The sequence below is a fragment of the Schistosoma mansoni genome, chromosome 5, assembly GCF_000237925.1.
Source record: "Schistosoma mansoni strain Puerto Rico chromosome 5, complete genome".
Taxonomy (NCBI): domain Eukaryota; kingdom Metazoa; phylum Platyhelminthes; class Trematoda; order Strigeidida; family Schistosomatidae; genus Schistosoma; species Schistosoma mansoni.
In genome coordinates, this window is record NC_031499.1 from 6,855,756 (window position 1) to 6,872,834 (window position 17,079).

Genomic DNA, 17,079 nt, shown 5'->3' on the forward strand with positions numbered 1-17,079 from the left:
TATGGCAACTCGAACTGATGTACGTACGTAAGTACTAAGTTCTACTTTCTGACTGACTGACTGACTGTACGTATAAGACGACTAATGATACTAACCGGCTATTGGCCAAATACAAACTAGATAAATTGGAACTTGATATCTGTGATGTAGCCAGTTGAAAGTCAATCTTCTAAACTTATAAACCATTGCTCCATTGAATTTATGACGATGATATTTCACTATTTACTGATTAATAACTTCGTACGTGCGTACGTACGTACATCAGTTCGAGTTGCCATACCACATTAGCACAGAGATGCAGTTATACATGGCTTACAATGTGTAGAGTATTATCGATATGTAAAACTATGAAATGGATCTCTGTTGATATAACTATACAGTTCTATGAAGTTTCTCATTGTTTATTTTGTTATATTCATTCCTTAGGTGATTGCATTAGATTCTGATTTACGACCTATGGATACAGGACATGAAAGTATGAGTTTATTCTCACCTAGTATTGGAATGTTATCTAATAATCCTTATCATTATAAAGGAATAGATAAACAACCCGTTAATTTAAATCATCAACATCATAATGAATCCAACTCACCGACATTTTCACCAGTTGAAAGTGAACAATATAGTCAAGAAACACCATTATATGTAAATCATCCAACGACGACAAAATATATGAAACAATCAAACTATTCATCATCGTCAGTATCATCTAATATGAAATCTTATTCACCATTAGTCGGCGAAGAAGAAGAAGAAGCAAATCTTAGTATGTTATCCGAGAATCCTGATAGACGAAATACAATAATCCAACGTGATAATACATCACCTTCTCCTATTAGACATTCATTACCAACATCTCAAAGAGGTTACCATAGCAATACACGTTATTCTCATTATTGAATAGTGATATTGATTGTTTTGTTTACATACAAATTAAATACATATCAATAGTTTTTTTTTCAAAAAGAATTTGAATGAGAATATCAATGTATAAAACTTTAGAACTAATATTGTACTGGCTAAGCTCTATATCAAGCCTACATAGCTTATTGTAGTTACTGAGCGGATCAATGTATTCATTCTTCTTAAATTACATTTTGACCTTGTTCATTATTTGCCTCTCCGTGTTTTGTCGTACTTCGCTGCGACTCACTTAACCTTTGCCTTACTTCTATTCGATTTGATTATGTATATTGAGTAATGCTTAATTAAAGTTACTTGACTAACATATCTTGTCCAATCTGTTTCGCTTTGCTTTATCCTCTTCTCTCCCTTCACTCTGTCTCTCCCAAATCATCTGTTCTGACCAACGATTTTATAAAATATACATATCCAAAATGTCATTCTCATATGTGAATTATTTACTAACGTGAGTTAAGTCGATAACGATAATCACACGATTCAATTGGAGTTAGATATTCGAGGGCCACTAAAGTAATTTAATGCCCCGAAACGGAATGACATACAGTGGAGTAGGCATGTTAGTCAAGTCTCTTTAATTAAGCGTTACTCAATATACATAGTCAGGTCGAATTGAGGCAAAGGCTGAGTCGAAGCAAAGTAAGGCAAAACAAGGAGGGGCGAATAATGAACAAGGTCAAAATGTGACTCAAAAAGATTGAATAAATTGATCCACCCAGAAACTACAATAAGTTATGTGGGCTCGACATAAGGCTGGTCACTACCATATATATATATCATTTCATTTATGCATTACATAAGTTTGGTTTTAAAATAAATGAATTCTTATCGAAAAATGAAATCAATTTTCATGGTAAACTTAATTATTTAGTAGATAATGCTTTTCCGTTTCCCTTCAGGATTCCAAGTTAGGGCTTGTCCAATGATACAGTTTGATGATTTCCTCAATGTATTTCCTGTCTACTTCCAACGTCTTCTCTTAATTTCCTCATCAGATAGAAGCTGGCTTGTTCTCTCCCACAGTAGGTTATTGCTGTTGGTATCCGTACCAACAGACATTGAGTATCTTGTGTAGACAATTGTTGATAAGTACTTGTACTTCCTTGACGATAGTCGTAGTAGTTCTTGAAGTTTCAGCGCCGTACAGTACAACTGTCTTGACGTTATTTTTGAAGATTGTGATTTTTATGTTGGTTGACAGATGTTTAAATCACGACTTCATCTTATCTAGATCACTATCAAAAACGTGAAAGCTTTGGACGGGCATTTAATTCTAGCATGGAAAACCCCAGTAGTTCCATTCTAAGATCTTCGTACGAGGATCAAATCCAGAACATTCAGTCTTGCATCCAAATGCATAACCTTTAAACCACCGAGTCGGTATGCAATAGTGTGTTTGTCTAACTTCGATCAATTCACGATATTGCTCAAACCCATGTTAGATCTCTGTATCCACGATCTCAAATACACACTACTGAGTGGTCCCATACGTGGACCGAAAGACGGCCAAGTGCCTCTAGGTTTCCACTAGTGACCTAGATAACACCATCCCGTGACACCCTATAGAAATTCTAAATTTCCCACCAGACTCCCTTTACCAACATATTCACCATGAAATGTATCGTATACAGTAGAAAATGTGAAATTATGATGAAAATAAGTAACTGTATAATGAATCAACATAATTCTGGTTTAAATGTGGTTGGTAAATGAATATCAATGAATAAATATTCAGAAGAGAAGAATTTGCATCCTAAACGTATTCGATCACAAGATGAGTCTCATTATGCTTTACTTCTGTATAAGTTAGTCAGTCCAAAGTTGTTTGATGAGAATAGGGCCCAGTAAAAAAAGGGGAATAACGCCTGTTGTCGTTATCTCCCGAAATTTCATTAATCTTACTAATGAAACAATAAAGAATAGACAATTGAACAATCCGATTTAATCAAAATTAACTAACTAATCAACCAAGTAGATAAACAAAATTAATAAGTAACAGGAAGATAATAAGCAGAGAATAAACATTAGAGTTGTAAGTAGATCGTTCATATTATTATTGTTTAACAGTGTATTGCTTGTAATTTGAATGATAAAAGTTTACCTGACATTTTATGATTCTAGCTGTACATACGCCCACAAGTGCCCTGGTAAGGGCGAGAGTGGGGAGATTCCGCTCTACCTCTCGAAATGCTCTCACATGGCCACGCGTATATTGCCCCTGCCAAAGAAGTCCTACTCACTGCATTCTCGTGGCGAGGGTGATGTTTACGAAATTGAGAGGATGAAAAAAGAATGTTCGACAATTTAACCGGGTTGGTCGACACGGAAAGTCCACCTAGGGGAGTTAGAGAACTCTGACTGGAAACCAATGGTGCGTATGGACTCCAGCATTTTGAGGGGGCAAAGGGCATATGAACCAATTGATATTCGCCGGCTACCATGGGAATGCATCGCTTCACGATGCTCTACTGCCTTGTGGATCAGACCTTTCGGTCAAAGGCTCTGGTTGCGCCCCCCTAAGAGAACCATCTGCTTCAGTTTGGGCACCCGGACAGTATCACAGCCCTCTCACAAATCAAATGAGATTTCTGCCACTTTGTACCAATATTTATGTGTTTAAATAAATAAATAGGCTTTACATACATGGTCTGTTCAGTATACGCACGTATACAATTAACCAAGGTGAGATAATATTAAAAGGGTACAGAAAAGATGAGATGTGACAACTGAAGAAAGTTTTCTTTATTAAATTGTCGAAACTTTCTGTTGTAATCACAACCTTCTCCATATAAGAATGTTCATGTGAGGTTATTCTCATAAATCCGAAAAATCACATAGAAGCAGTGAAGATTACTTTAAAATCCTTTAAATAGAGAAGTACTTTTATCAGTTACCTTGCAGGTGAAAATTTTAGTCCTATATATGAAGGAACAATATCTTACATATTCCATCTATTTTTGCAAAACATCTGTTCATCTACAATATGGGTAATCGAACTCATGAGCTGATCTAAGCTAGACCACCACTGAAAGCACTAGATGGCTGTTTCGTCCTAGCATGAGACTCCTCAGCAGTGTTGTATGATGAGAATGGTGAAAATTCCAGTTCATTATATATCAACCAGTTGATCTCAATTTCTAATCTTGCTCTGTTAACTTAGGATTTAGGAGTCAATTATGAATATCACCAAACATGATTCCGATCGAGTTCATAAAACTATGACAAATGAATTATATTATAAGACATCTCAATATCAAACTAGACAGATTGTATAACTGATTGATTAGTTCAGTAAAAATAGGTTCTATTACCGGAAATGTATAATTACGAAGTTTTCATTATTATTCTGTAAAATATTCATAAGTAGAAGATAACCATAATAGTGTTATTCAGGATAGAAATGAAAGATTTAAAAAAAGTCAAACCATTCATTTAAGACGACTGAAAACACATGGAAAGCATCCATCTATGCTTTAGACAGGACTGTAGCTGTAAATAATTCCCCGAAATCAATAGCTTTTCAAGTGTTCGACATTTGATGCTGACGACATTGGTTTAAGTGGACTCATTTAGCTGAAGGCGCTCAGTCATGCATCAGTACCAGATCACGGTTTGGAACAGTTTACGCAACGTCTTTTACGATCACTAGCCAGATTAGATCAGTCACTCTTCGATATATTGATAACCTATCAAATATATCTTCCAACCTTCTCGCTTCTGACTTTTGATTTTAACTGGTTGGGCACCATTCGATTATAGAGGGTGTTACTGGTTAATAGTTGTCAAACTACAATACTGGTGGTATCTTCCGGACATACCTTTTTTAACATGTGTTGTGTTTCAGTCTGTAATCAACACTGAATTCCACTTTGTTAGTAATTTATATTCATTTGGAAATAATGTTAACTCCTACTTCTTTTCAAATTATTTCCACTGAGTGCTGAATTTCAATTCTAACTAGAAATCTTTTAATTATCATCAGTTTTATACTTAAAAGATAGTGTTTTATCTTGAGTGTTAGAATATGTTGTTATCTATATAATACATTTTGCAAACGATCCAACTAAATACATCACCTAATACTGAGCTACAAATCTTCTCAACCATCTCGAAATTAAGTTTACTAAATACTTCACTAAGAAGAGTTACTATTGTTGTGCTCATGATGTCGGTCAGAAGAACGATGAAAGCTCCACGACCAAATCATTCAGCTCAGAGAAAAAAAACTATCAAAATCATCCACCTGAGCTACAAATCTTCTCAACCATCTCGAAATTAAGTTTACTAAATACTTCACTAAGAAGAGTTACTATTGTTGTTTAGAGTTTCTTGTTTTAAGGACAGAAAATTAAGTTTTTAATCATTTTTGCTGAGCATATTCTTAAAATCTTACAGCTTTAGGGACAGAATAGGTTTTATAGTTCAATAACACGTCACCTTCTAGACATGGGGCATAATGTTGTAGTTGGCGTCGAGTCGAGGACGGACTGTGATCACCACTGCAATTCAATTACGCGCCCAGAAACGACTTGGTTCCTTTGATAACTCGCAAACCAGAAGGCTTTAATTAGTCCAGATAAAGTATATTTATTGGTGATCTCGTGGTATCGAGAGAATACCGAGATGTGCCAACGAGTACAGGCAAAGTGGGCAGAGCGTAAGAAAGTTCGAACCAAACAAGGCGGATAGCGGAACAAGAATTGAGTCTGATACAGTTAAACAAGTACAGTAAAACAATCGCTGGTACAATTGGTTACAATAATAATAATTGTTTCTATTATTCCAAACGTGTTCTTATCGAGACAGGCCGGTCATTACAGGAGCCCTCCACTAGAAAGGGTTTACACTTTCGATACGTAGCGGTTTCGTTCGTGGGACTGATCGCGAAACGTGCAATTGTAGGACGAAGACGTTGGCAGAACAGGAAGCGATCGTTGATCCTCGAGTTGCCACCAAAGGTCTTTGACGTAGAACAGTACCAGGAGGAACGTAGTGTATTGATTGCTTGAGTTGGCATGCTACACCAGAATGGTTTGTATCCAGAATCTGAAGGTTGCGTTCGTAGAGGTCCGGACCAGAAACGTTGCTGAAGAACACACTACGTCTCGAAATGGTAGCAGATATAAAAAAAGATGAGTAGCAATTGAACAAGATTGCCTAAGACAAGGTTAGATGAAGAATGCGGATGAGCGGCCTATACTCCTTCATAATTTATTATTTATTTATTTAAACACATAAATATTGGTACAAAGGTGTACCAGATATATATGCGCCACACAAATCTCATTTGATTTGTGTGAGGGCTGTGATGCTACCCGGGTTCCTAAACCGAAGCAGGTGGTTTTCTTAGGAGGCCATACCCAGAGCTGTTGACCTAAATGTCTAATACATAAGGTAGTCGAGCAACGTAAGGAGATGAAGTTCTATGGTAGCCGGTGGCCAACGATTGATTCATACGCCATTTGTTCACTTAGGATACTGGAGCTCATGTGCACCATTGGTTTGAAATCAGGGTTGTCCAACTCCCCTAGGTGGATCCTCGATAACCACTAACCCGGTTAAAGCGTCGGACATTCGCTTTTCGTCCTCTCAATTTCATAAACAACACCGGTGCCACGAGAAGGCAGTGAGTAGGACTTCCCTGAGAGAGGCTGTATACGCGTGGCCATATGAGAGCATTTCGAGAGGGATAGCTGACTGTCCCCACTCTCGTCCGTACCAGGGCGTTTGAGGGCCAATTCTTTCACAAAGGAGAACAGGTGTAAGTAAGTAAGTAATATTCTTTCTACACAACATTATACTTACGTGTTCTTTCTTAAATAACCATAAATTAAAACAAAAACAAAAACAAAAAAACAAAAAAACTTTGTCTAAATCTTTTTTGGAAATCCCCTTCTAGTAGAAATGAATATGAGAGAGAGAAACAATAAAAACGAAGAAAACAAGTGGAGAACATTTGGAATATCTTTGGTTTTTATCACATTATATAACTAATTCAAAACAACACCGATAATGACACCAACATTGTTAGATAGAAAATCATTGAACATAAGTAATAAATTGTATATGTATAATATTTACAAGAAGATCGTCTTGAATAATTGGAAAGAATGGAACTTATTGTATGAAGGGTACTTTGATGAATATATCATCTTCAATACTTTCAATCTTGTACATAAAATGAATATTATCTTTATATCCTCATAGCAACAAAAATTCAAAAAAAAGTTGAATATTGAAGAGATTCGTGTTAGGAATAAAGATAGATAACTACCCCCCTCCCCCCTCTGAAATCTTGTACATAAAATAAGTATTATCTTTATATTCCCATAGCAACAAAAAAGTTGAATATTGAAGAGATTCGTGTTAGGAATAAAGATAGATAACTACCCCCCTCCCCCCTCTGAAATCTTGTACATAAAATAAGTATTATCTTTATATTCCCATAGCAACAAAAAAGTTGAATATTGAAGAGATTCGTGTTGGGAATAAAGATAGATAACTACCCCCCCTCCCCCCTCTGAAATCTTGTACATAAAACAAGTATTATCTTTATATTCCCACAGCAACAAAAAAAAGTTGAATATTGAAGAGTTTTTTATTAAGAATTAAGATAGAAAGTTGCCTCTCCCATCCCTTCCCCAAAATCTTGTACATAAAATGAGTATTATCTTTGTATCCGCATAGCAACAAAAAAATGCAAAAATTAGAAATTGAATATTGAAGTGATTTTTATTAGAAATAAGGATAGATAACTGACTCTCCCCTACCCCCCCTCCCGAAATCTTGTACATAAAATGAGTATTACCTTTGTATCCTCATAGCAACAGAAACTGCAAAAAAATATGTTGAATATTGAAGAGATTCTTGTTAGAAATAAAGATAGATAACTGCCTCCGAACCCTCACCCCTTTACCCCACCACGCGAAGAAAATATTCAAGTATAGAACAGGGAACTCATCGAAGAATAGAATTGAATTACATATTCTATTCCTTTTTAAAAAATATATATGAAGTTACATAAACAACATAGAGATTACATAAGATCAATGTTTACTGGGATCTATCATTTATATTTATATATATTCATTTGTATATATCACATGATGAATGAAATCTTGATAATAATGATAATATTTCTTGATCTTGATTATCTTCATTATTTATGATCCAGATCAAAAAATATCAATAATTATTGATTTTCAGAAGCGGAGGGGGGGGTTTGTAGAGATTTAAGTAATTTCATATAGTTGAGATCATGAATCCATTGAAGCTAGATCACCATGGAAAATCTGGAAGTACTGAACGGATGTTTTCCAAGTTTTCCATGATGATCCACCTTCAATGAATTCATGATCTGAACTAATATCAAAATGATTGATTATGGATCATTTTTATCTAATAAATTATCTGTTATACTATTATGTGGTGAATTTAACCATTCTTCTAATGATACACTTAATATAGAATGTTGTTGTTTTTCTGCTTCTATTTGTTGTTTATATTGATTAAATTCTATATCTTTACGTTTCATTAAACGTCTTCTTGAACCAGCCTAAATAGATGAGAAGAAAACAGAAAGGTAACTGTTATACATATTCATATATGATGACATGGGGTTAATGTGAGGATGGCTAGTTGATAAATTCTAGGAAGCCTCCAAGAAGCACAGAAAGAGCCGAAGATATTCCATCCAATCACTACTAGGGGAATATTCTAGAATGTCGACGTGTAGCTTCCCTATTGGATGGATAAGAATGATCCCCCTATATGCCTATTGGTTGACCGAAATGATGATATACATTCAGCCAATAACTATGAATACATGAGATTTCTGTACTATATTTTGACAATGTGTTTGGAATAACATTCCTTCTACTTGTCTTCTGTCTTCTGATTTGTGACTTGGGAGGGTTCTAGCGTTTGAGTGCTCAAGTATCATGCGATAGACTAAGAAATTTAAGTTCGAGATACAACAGTTAACAAAAGTAAGATGTTATAGGCTATTGAGTATGGACTGACTGTTTCAGTCCAGTCTCGGTTATATTGTAGTGAACGAGAGCGTATGTAAGAACAGTCGAATGTATTTGAATACGAAATTCCAGAATCTCTTAGTGAAATCTGAGAACCATCAATCAATCGTTTCAGACTTCATTGTTCTTCTGTTTCCATAGTAGTCATTCTTTTTTTCTCGTTCTCTTTTCTTCGATCTTCATAACCTTCTCTCTCTAGACATTTCACTTTCGAATGATGATATATACTACTTATATCTGTCTATATCAGTAGTATACAGTACAATATTCTCTTTAATAATTCATAATGGAAACAAAAAGAATATTATTTTTCTCCTCTGTTACATTGCATTGTAGCTGTGAATCAATCCCCGAAATCAATAGCGCTGTAAGTATTCGACATTAGATGCTGACCACATTAGTTTTAGTAGACTCATTTACCTGAAGGCGATAGGTCATGCATCCGCACGGTTTGAATCACAGTTTGGAACGGCGTGCGCAACGTCTCCTGCGATAACTAGCCAGATTAGATCGGTCACTTTTCTATATATTTATAATCTATCAAATATATCTTCCAACCTGCTCACTTCTGACTTTTGATTTCACTGGGTGGGCGTGATTCGATTATAGAAGGTGTCACTGATAAAGTGATGTCAAACTACAAAACTTGTGGTATCTTCAACATAAATAAAGGAAAATAATTACTCTGTCTGTATCCCCTTCGGCGGCTACTGCGGGTCCCAAGCCGAGATGAAGGAGGAGTGTCGGTCATGGGGTTAGCGAATCCATCCCGTAGAAAAGTAACTCGCTAATAAAGCGATAACCAGAACACTAACATGATAGTATTTAAAGCAGTTTAATCAACTTATACCAATGAAATTAAAATGTAACATGAATTAGTTGTTAACCTAATGTACATGGAAAGTAATTATCTATAAGTGAGTACATTGATGATTATGTAATGAGTTGAACATGTTACTTGTGGCGACGACTCACGGATGAACTCAAAGAAGCTTTAAGAAACTCAGAAAGAGCTCAAGATATCTTATCCAATCATCTTTTGGAAGAACATTCCAGAATCTCGACGTGTAGCTTCCCTATTGAACAGACGTTAACAACCACTGTATGCGGATTGGATGACTATAATGATGATTTCGCTTTTACTCAAAACTATAAATATCTGAGAGTTTTGTACCATAATTGACACTGTCTGGAATAGCGTTCGTTTTCACTTGTCTTCTATCTTCTCATTTGCGACTTGGAGGGTTCTAGTGTTCTAGTGCTCAAGTTGTACACAGTATATATCAAGAATCTAAGCTCTAGATATAACATTATCCTATCTTGATTAATGAATATCTAACATCTATTTAACAAATGACAATTCATTTATTGCCTACAATGATAAGTCAATTGATAAATATACTGATATAATTCAAGTAACACACTCATAATTTTGCACTTACATCAAGATAAACCGTTAATCCAAATAATACAGAACCAATACAATAACAACTGAGCAAACTGTACATAACATAATGTTCATATTCTAAAAATTTTGGCTTTGATGCAGATACAGCACGAGCTATAGCGTGCCATACAGTGAGAATGACAAGCATGAAAAAATTCACCAGGACAACTTTATCCTACAAAATAAAAAAAAAATCAAACGAAATCTTTTACTTAAAATATTGAGCTACTTACAAGTAGTTTATCTTTTTATGTAAAAATTGTAGAACCTTTAGAAGACAATTTCTTTTGATATCATATAAATAGGTAGATTATATGATTAGAAAAGCTACAATAAATATAATGAACCCACAAATAATTCAGGATGGAATCACTGTTGAAAGTTATTACTATGGAGTCATCTGAATATCCTTATAACTCGTTGAAATAAAATCCAATAAATCTCAGTATACTCAACTTCCACTGTTTTTGGGAAGTGTACAGATTGGATAGTTAGATCTACTATCATTTTCCTAATAAAAATGATGGGGCGAACTGATTTGTCATGAAAATCTAAAATATATATTAGATCTTTCGTGACATCCGATAGAACTCTGTATACTTGAGTTCTAGGCTGGTGGATTCTCTAAGCAAGGCTTATGGAAACCTAAAAGGAGCTGATTTTCCTCATCGTATTCCAAATCACACTTGTATTTGATATCGCCAGTGGGATTTAAATGCTTACAATATTTAGTCAATGAATGGAAACCAATGATTCATTAGACAAACATTTGTTATAATCACTAGCTTAAATGACTTAACGTTGGAGCGTACTATTTTAGGCATTTGGCGGTTATTGAGCATCAGTTTGAGGCTCCTATGCCGGGATTCGTGTCAGCTGATGATCATGAGCAAGGGAGATCTCCAGTATTGAAGTGATTGATGTAAGATTATTGTTCGAATCGTAACTTGATCTTTAGGGTTCAATCAGTATTAAGGATTAAATAATGAGATACCACTAAGTGATTAATTAGTACAACCAATTCTAAAAGGCGTATCAAGACTTGTTGACCAAAATATTGTAAATGAGATTTTATTAAACATTAGTTCTAGTGGGAAGCAGTGACCAGTGGATTTCTACCACATCTGTTGTGAGATAACAACTCACTGAAGACAATTGGTGAACGGTTGCTCAAATTCGTGGATTGGTTGAAGTTAGACATTAACATCGTTGGATGCCGACCGTCTCAGTGGTCTATCGGTTACGTGCTCTAGCTCGAGACTGGTAGGTCCTGGTTTCGAATCTTGAGAGTGAGGGATCGTGGATGTGCACTGCCACTGAGGAGTCCCATAATAGAACGAAACGGCCATCTAGTGCTTCCAGGTTTTCCATGGTGGTCCAGCTTCAATTGACTCATGATTTCAACTATGAAAAACAAACATTGAATATTTTTTGAAAAAAAGTTGTTTGATTATCAGAAGTGAACAATTTAGTCATAACGCTTTCACTACCTAGGAAGAATTCTGATCTGATGATGTTTTCTAGAGAAGCGGTGAATGGATTAAGACTAAACCATTTAGTTCAAAGAGTATAAAATCTTTAAAGTCTTTATGCTGAACTACAGATGTCATACGTCATTTCAAAAATGTAAGTTTTTATTCCCGTTTAGTCATGGGTTATCTTAAGAAAAGGGTAATTTTATTGATTATTATTATTATTATTCAAACACATATACATTGGTGTAAGGGCTGGGATAATGCTCGAATGTACAAACCGAAGCATGTGGCTTTCTTAAAGGGACAAACCCTGAGCCTTTGACTTGTAGGTGTAATCCACATGGCAGCAGAGCAATGTAAGGAGATGCAGTCCCATAGTATTCGGTGACCCATAGTAGGTTCATACACGATTTTCTCCCTCAAGATCCTGGATCCCATATTCAACAAAGTTTGAAATCAGGGTATTATAACTCCTCTATTTGGACCCTCTGTTTTCATCAACTTGTTTGAAGTGCCAAACATACGCTTTTCATCCTCTTAATTTTGTAAACAACACCCCCTCCGTGAGAAGTCAGTGAGTAAGACTTCCATGGGGGTGGCTGTATACACATGACCATATGAGAGTATTTTGAGACGGACAGCTGACTCTCCCCATTCTCACCTGTATCATGGCATTTGTGGGTAGTTTAATAAGTGGTTTACTTTTATAATAATAATGAGAAGTCGTGACCAGTGGAGCTAATCCATGTCAGGTAGAGACAGGTATATACCTCAGTACAATGAAAGTTGGTCGCGCAATTTCGTGGATTGGTTGAGGTTAGATATCAACACCGTTGGATGCCAGCCGGCTCAGTGGTCTATCGGTTAAGTGCTCTGGCGCGAGACTGTTAGGTCCTGGGTTCGAGTCTCACGAGTGCGGGATCGTGGATGCGCACTGCTGAGGAGTCCCACCATATGACGAAGCGGCCGTCCAGTGCTTCCAGGTTTTCCATGGTGGTCTAGTTTCAATTGACTCATGATCTCAACTATATAAAAAATAAATATACTGATTAATACCCAGGAGACAGCAAACTATGTATCTCTCAATAGGTAACTAGTTCGTAATGTTGATTTGGGTGATGATCCGTTTTAAATCATGGGAAACATACGGTAGAGTTAATAGTTGTTAGATCATACAAAAAATTGTTTCGCAACTTGTTTTTGCTAGAAATGAAACTTTTATTTCTACCATAAGTGGATAACGCGATGGCGTTTGAAGTGAACGATACTGGGTTCGAGTCCCAGAGTGAATATCAACGAGTCTGAGATGCAAGTACATCCAGCTAACGAGTCCCATATAGGATAAAACGTGCGTCATGTATTCCGCTGCTAGCCACTATCAATCTTTGCTTAGAATACTTGTGAATTAAAGCAATATCGAGGCAATATGCACAGTATTCACATATGCCAATAAGAGACTGACTAGTTGCAGTCCTAAACATCAATGGGAAGATTCAATCAAACAATATCAAGTTAATTTATTCATTAAATTGTTTACAAACTCAATTCATTTATATGGAAGTTGTCAAAGTTAAATTAAACGATACCGGATATGTATAATTATTGATAACTGAGCAATCACTATTGATTACTATTTCATTGAATTAAGTAGTATATTGTGTTATTCATTTAGATTTGAGAAAAATGTTTCAGTATGGGGTTGTAAAGATGGTTACGTTTTTGATTGAGATGATAAATCGATTGATGTTGGAATATCATTCGAAACCTGGAAGCACTGGACGGCTATTTCGTCTTAGTATGGGACTCCTCAACATTAACACTGTTGGATGCTTGCCAGCTCAATGGTTTAGATGTTTAGCGTTCGCATGCGGGACCGAATGCCCTGGATTCGAATCCCGCGGGCGAGATCGTCGATATGCACTGATAAAGAGTCCTATGACCGTCCAACGCTTCCAGATTATCAATGATGGTCTAACACCAATAGATTCATGATCACAATCAGTCGAATAAATATTTTTGCACCTCAGGATCTTAATTTTTTAGATTATCCTATGAACTACTTATAATGTTTTAAAGTAGGGTAAATTATCCTTTACAGTTGAATTTATGGGTCATTTGAAGCTAGACCGCCATGGAAAACCTGGAAACACTGCACGGCCATTTCGTCCTATTGTTCACTCCTCAGCAGTGCTCATCCACGATCTCATTTCGCGAGATTTTTAACCAAGGACATATCGATCTAGCGCGCGAACGCTTAACATCCAAACCACTGAGGTGGCCGGCATTCAACGATGTTAATGCCTGACTTGTACCAATTCACGAAATTGAGAAACCATCCACGATTGTCTTCAATAAGGTACTATCTCACAACGAATCTCGCGGGGCGGGATCGTGACTGGCTTCAAAAGGTATTTCCTAGAGTTCTAGTAAGAAGGAGTGACCAGTGGAGTTCAATCAGGTCTGTTGCGAGATAGTAACTCACTGAAGACAATGGTAGACAGTTGTTCAATTTCGTGAATTGGTTTAAGTTAGACATTAACACCGTTGAATACCTATCGGCTCAGTGATGTAGATGTTAAGCAATCGAGCGCGAGACTGATAGGTCATGGGTTAGAATCTCGTCGGGCGGAATCATAGCTGCGCATTGCCGAGGAATCCAACAATAGGACGAAACGGCCGTCCAGTGTTTCCAGATTTTCCATGGTGGTCTAGCTTCAATTGATTCATGTATTCAACTCTAAAAATATACAATTAAAGTAAATACTCTATAATCGAAAGACTAATCTTTTTATCTCTCTTAGTTTATCTGTATTTGTTTTGTTTATCTTTACATATATATATGTAGGCGTACAAATACCCATTATCATTATTATCAATGCGATAGTCTAGTTTTTTACTTGAGAATGTAGCGGGTGTTGGACTGTATATCTATTTATTATTATAAGTATGAAAGAAACACTTGAATAAACATTAGATGTTATCCTGTTTTGTTCTTCTTTGTTCCTTAGGTAACAAATAGCATAGTTTTATGTTTCGATAGTGATTAGAAGTTAGTCAGTTAGTCAGTCAGTTAATCAATCATTCATTTATAAGTACGGTAGAACTTGACATATATATATTGTATAGGCTGAAGGTGTCACATTGCATGATATAACGGGAGGAAAAGGTAATCTCAATGTAGTAGTTGTTCAATGTTTTGCTCTAATTTCGTATGTGTGTGACATTTTACTAATTAATAACTAAAATTGGATGTATGAGAGAGGTTTTTGTGGATATTATAGTAATTTCAATAGTTGAGATCATGAATCAGTTGAAGCTAGACCGCCATGGAAAACCTAGAAGCACTGGACGGCTGTTTCCTCCTAGTATGGGATGTCTCAGCAGTGCGCATTCACCATATAGCGCAAGACTGATAGGTCGTGGGATCGAAGTTCGCCAGGTGGGATCGTGAATGCGCACTGCTGAGGAACCCTACAATAGGATGAAACGGCCATCCAGTGCTTCTAGGTTTTCCATGGTGGTCGAACTCCAATTGACTCATGATCTCAACTATTAGAATAATAGCAAAATGCTTTACTTCTATTCAGGACTAGTTGTCAGTCAGATATTCCTGTATTTAAATGTCAACGTTCCCTATTGAGAATGGATGTACTCACTAACATAAGTAATTCACTGCATAGTTGATATTTGTTACTAAGTTAAAGAAGGTTTTTTTTTAAAAAGTCCTGGATTCCACTATCGATCTTTGTTTATAATGCTTGTGAATTAAGGCATTTTCGAGGCAATACGAACAGTATGAACATATGCCACTTAGAGACTGACTAGCTGCAGTCCTAACAGATCGATGAGGAGATTCAAACAAACAATATCAAGTGAATTTAAAACTTCACCCCATTACACAAGCAAGTGGCTATCAGGACTTGACATCTAGTTGGATAACGTGATGGCATTTGAAACGAACGGTACAGGGTTCGAGCCCCAGAATTAACATCAACTCTGAGATGCAGGTACATCCAACTGACGAGTCCAAATAGAACGAAACGACCATCCTAGATTACACTACTAGACATCATCTATCTTTTCTTGTAAAGCTTGTGACTTAAGGCATTATCGGGGCAATCTTCGCAGTATGCACATATATCAATAAGAGACTGATCAATTGTAGTCGCAAACATCAATGGGAAGGTACAAGTAAACAATATCAAGTGAATTTAAAACTTCACCACATTACACAAGCAAGTGGCTATCAGAACTTGGCATCTAAGTAGATAACCCAATGGCATTGAAACGAACGGTACTGAGTTCGAGTCCTGGAGTGAACACCAACTGTGGGATGTAGGTCCATCCAGCTGATCAGTCCCAAATAGGACAAAACTCACATCCTGTACTTCACTACTAGTCATCATTAATCTTTGTTTAAAATGTATGATAAATTTCCCAGTATCGATAAATAGAATTCATAATGAATCTAGGAATCTTTAAAATATGTATACATTAATATCGTTTGGTATATCTCTTTATAGGGAAAAGATAGATACTAACCTATTACATTTGTATTGTAGTTGTGTAAATGTATTTAGACATAGATAATTGATAGAAGGGAAGTAGATAGTAGAAGTGAACAGTCCTTGTATTGTATATATACATATAACCAGTGCAGTCATTCGTGGTTATATATATCTTAGTATAAAGATTACATTGACACTCTATGTACTTTTATAGGTGACTGTTTGAATGGATGAATGGATGCCGTTCAATAATGAACAGTTTACTCTGTGTGTGTGTGCGTATTTTTCCTGTTTTTTGTTTCGGCGAAGGAGTTAAGGTTCAAGACAGAAAGAATATTTAAAAAGAGTTAAGACAATGAGACTATAATTTATGGATGACTTTGAAGTGACGCTAATGTGACCTTAAAAATGTCCATCTACTACTGACTAGGATTAAATCAAGGTTATAAAAACAGTTTGAAGAATAAGCAGAGATGGATAGTGGCTAGCAGTGGAATCCAGGACGCACGTTTCGTCCAGGACTCAGTGACCGAGTGGATAACGCGATGGCGTTTGAAGCGAGGGTACTGGGTTCGAGTCCCAGAGTGAACACCAACTCCGAGATGCAGGTACATCCAGCTGACGAGTCCCAAATAGGACGAAACGCGCGTCCCGGATTCCACTGCTAGCCACTATCTGTTAGATCGGCTTACAAT

At 36.3% G+C, this 17,079-nt stretch overlaps 2 protein-coding genes across 2 annotated transcripts in view; one reads left to right on the forward strand and one right to left on the reverse strand.

Moving 5' to 3' along the window:
* Smp_143700 (hypothetical protein) overlaps positions 1–1,033 on the forward strand; it is a gene marked incomplete at its 5' end in the record, with an annotated part of 13,610 nt that extends 12,577 nt beyond the window's left edge. The window contains one exon of the mRNA XM_018797759.1: positions 427–1,033. Within this exon, the coding sequence (XP_018652769.1) occupies positions 427–900 (474 nt within the window). The 3' untranslated portion in view covers positions 901–1,033. The remainder of the gene's footprint in view (positions 1–426) is intronic.
* A 7,269-nt stretch (positions 1,034–8,302) lies between these two features.
* Smp_143710 (hypothetical protein) overlaps positions 8,303–17,079 on the reverse strand; it is a gene marked incomplete at both ends in the record, with an annotated part of 32,164 nt that continues 23,387 nt past the window's right edge. The window contains 2 exons of the mRNA XM_018797760.1: positions 8,303–8,476; positions 10,397–10,576. Coding sequence (XP_018652770.1) covers positions 8,303–8,476; positions 10,397–10,576 — 354 coding nt within the window. The remainder of the gene's footprint in view (positions 8,477–10,396; positions 10,577–17,079) is intronic.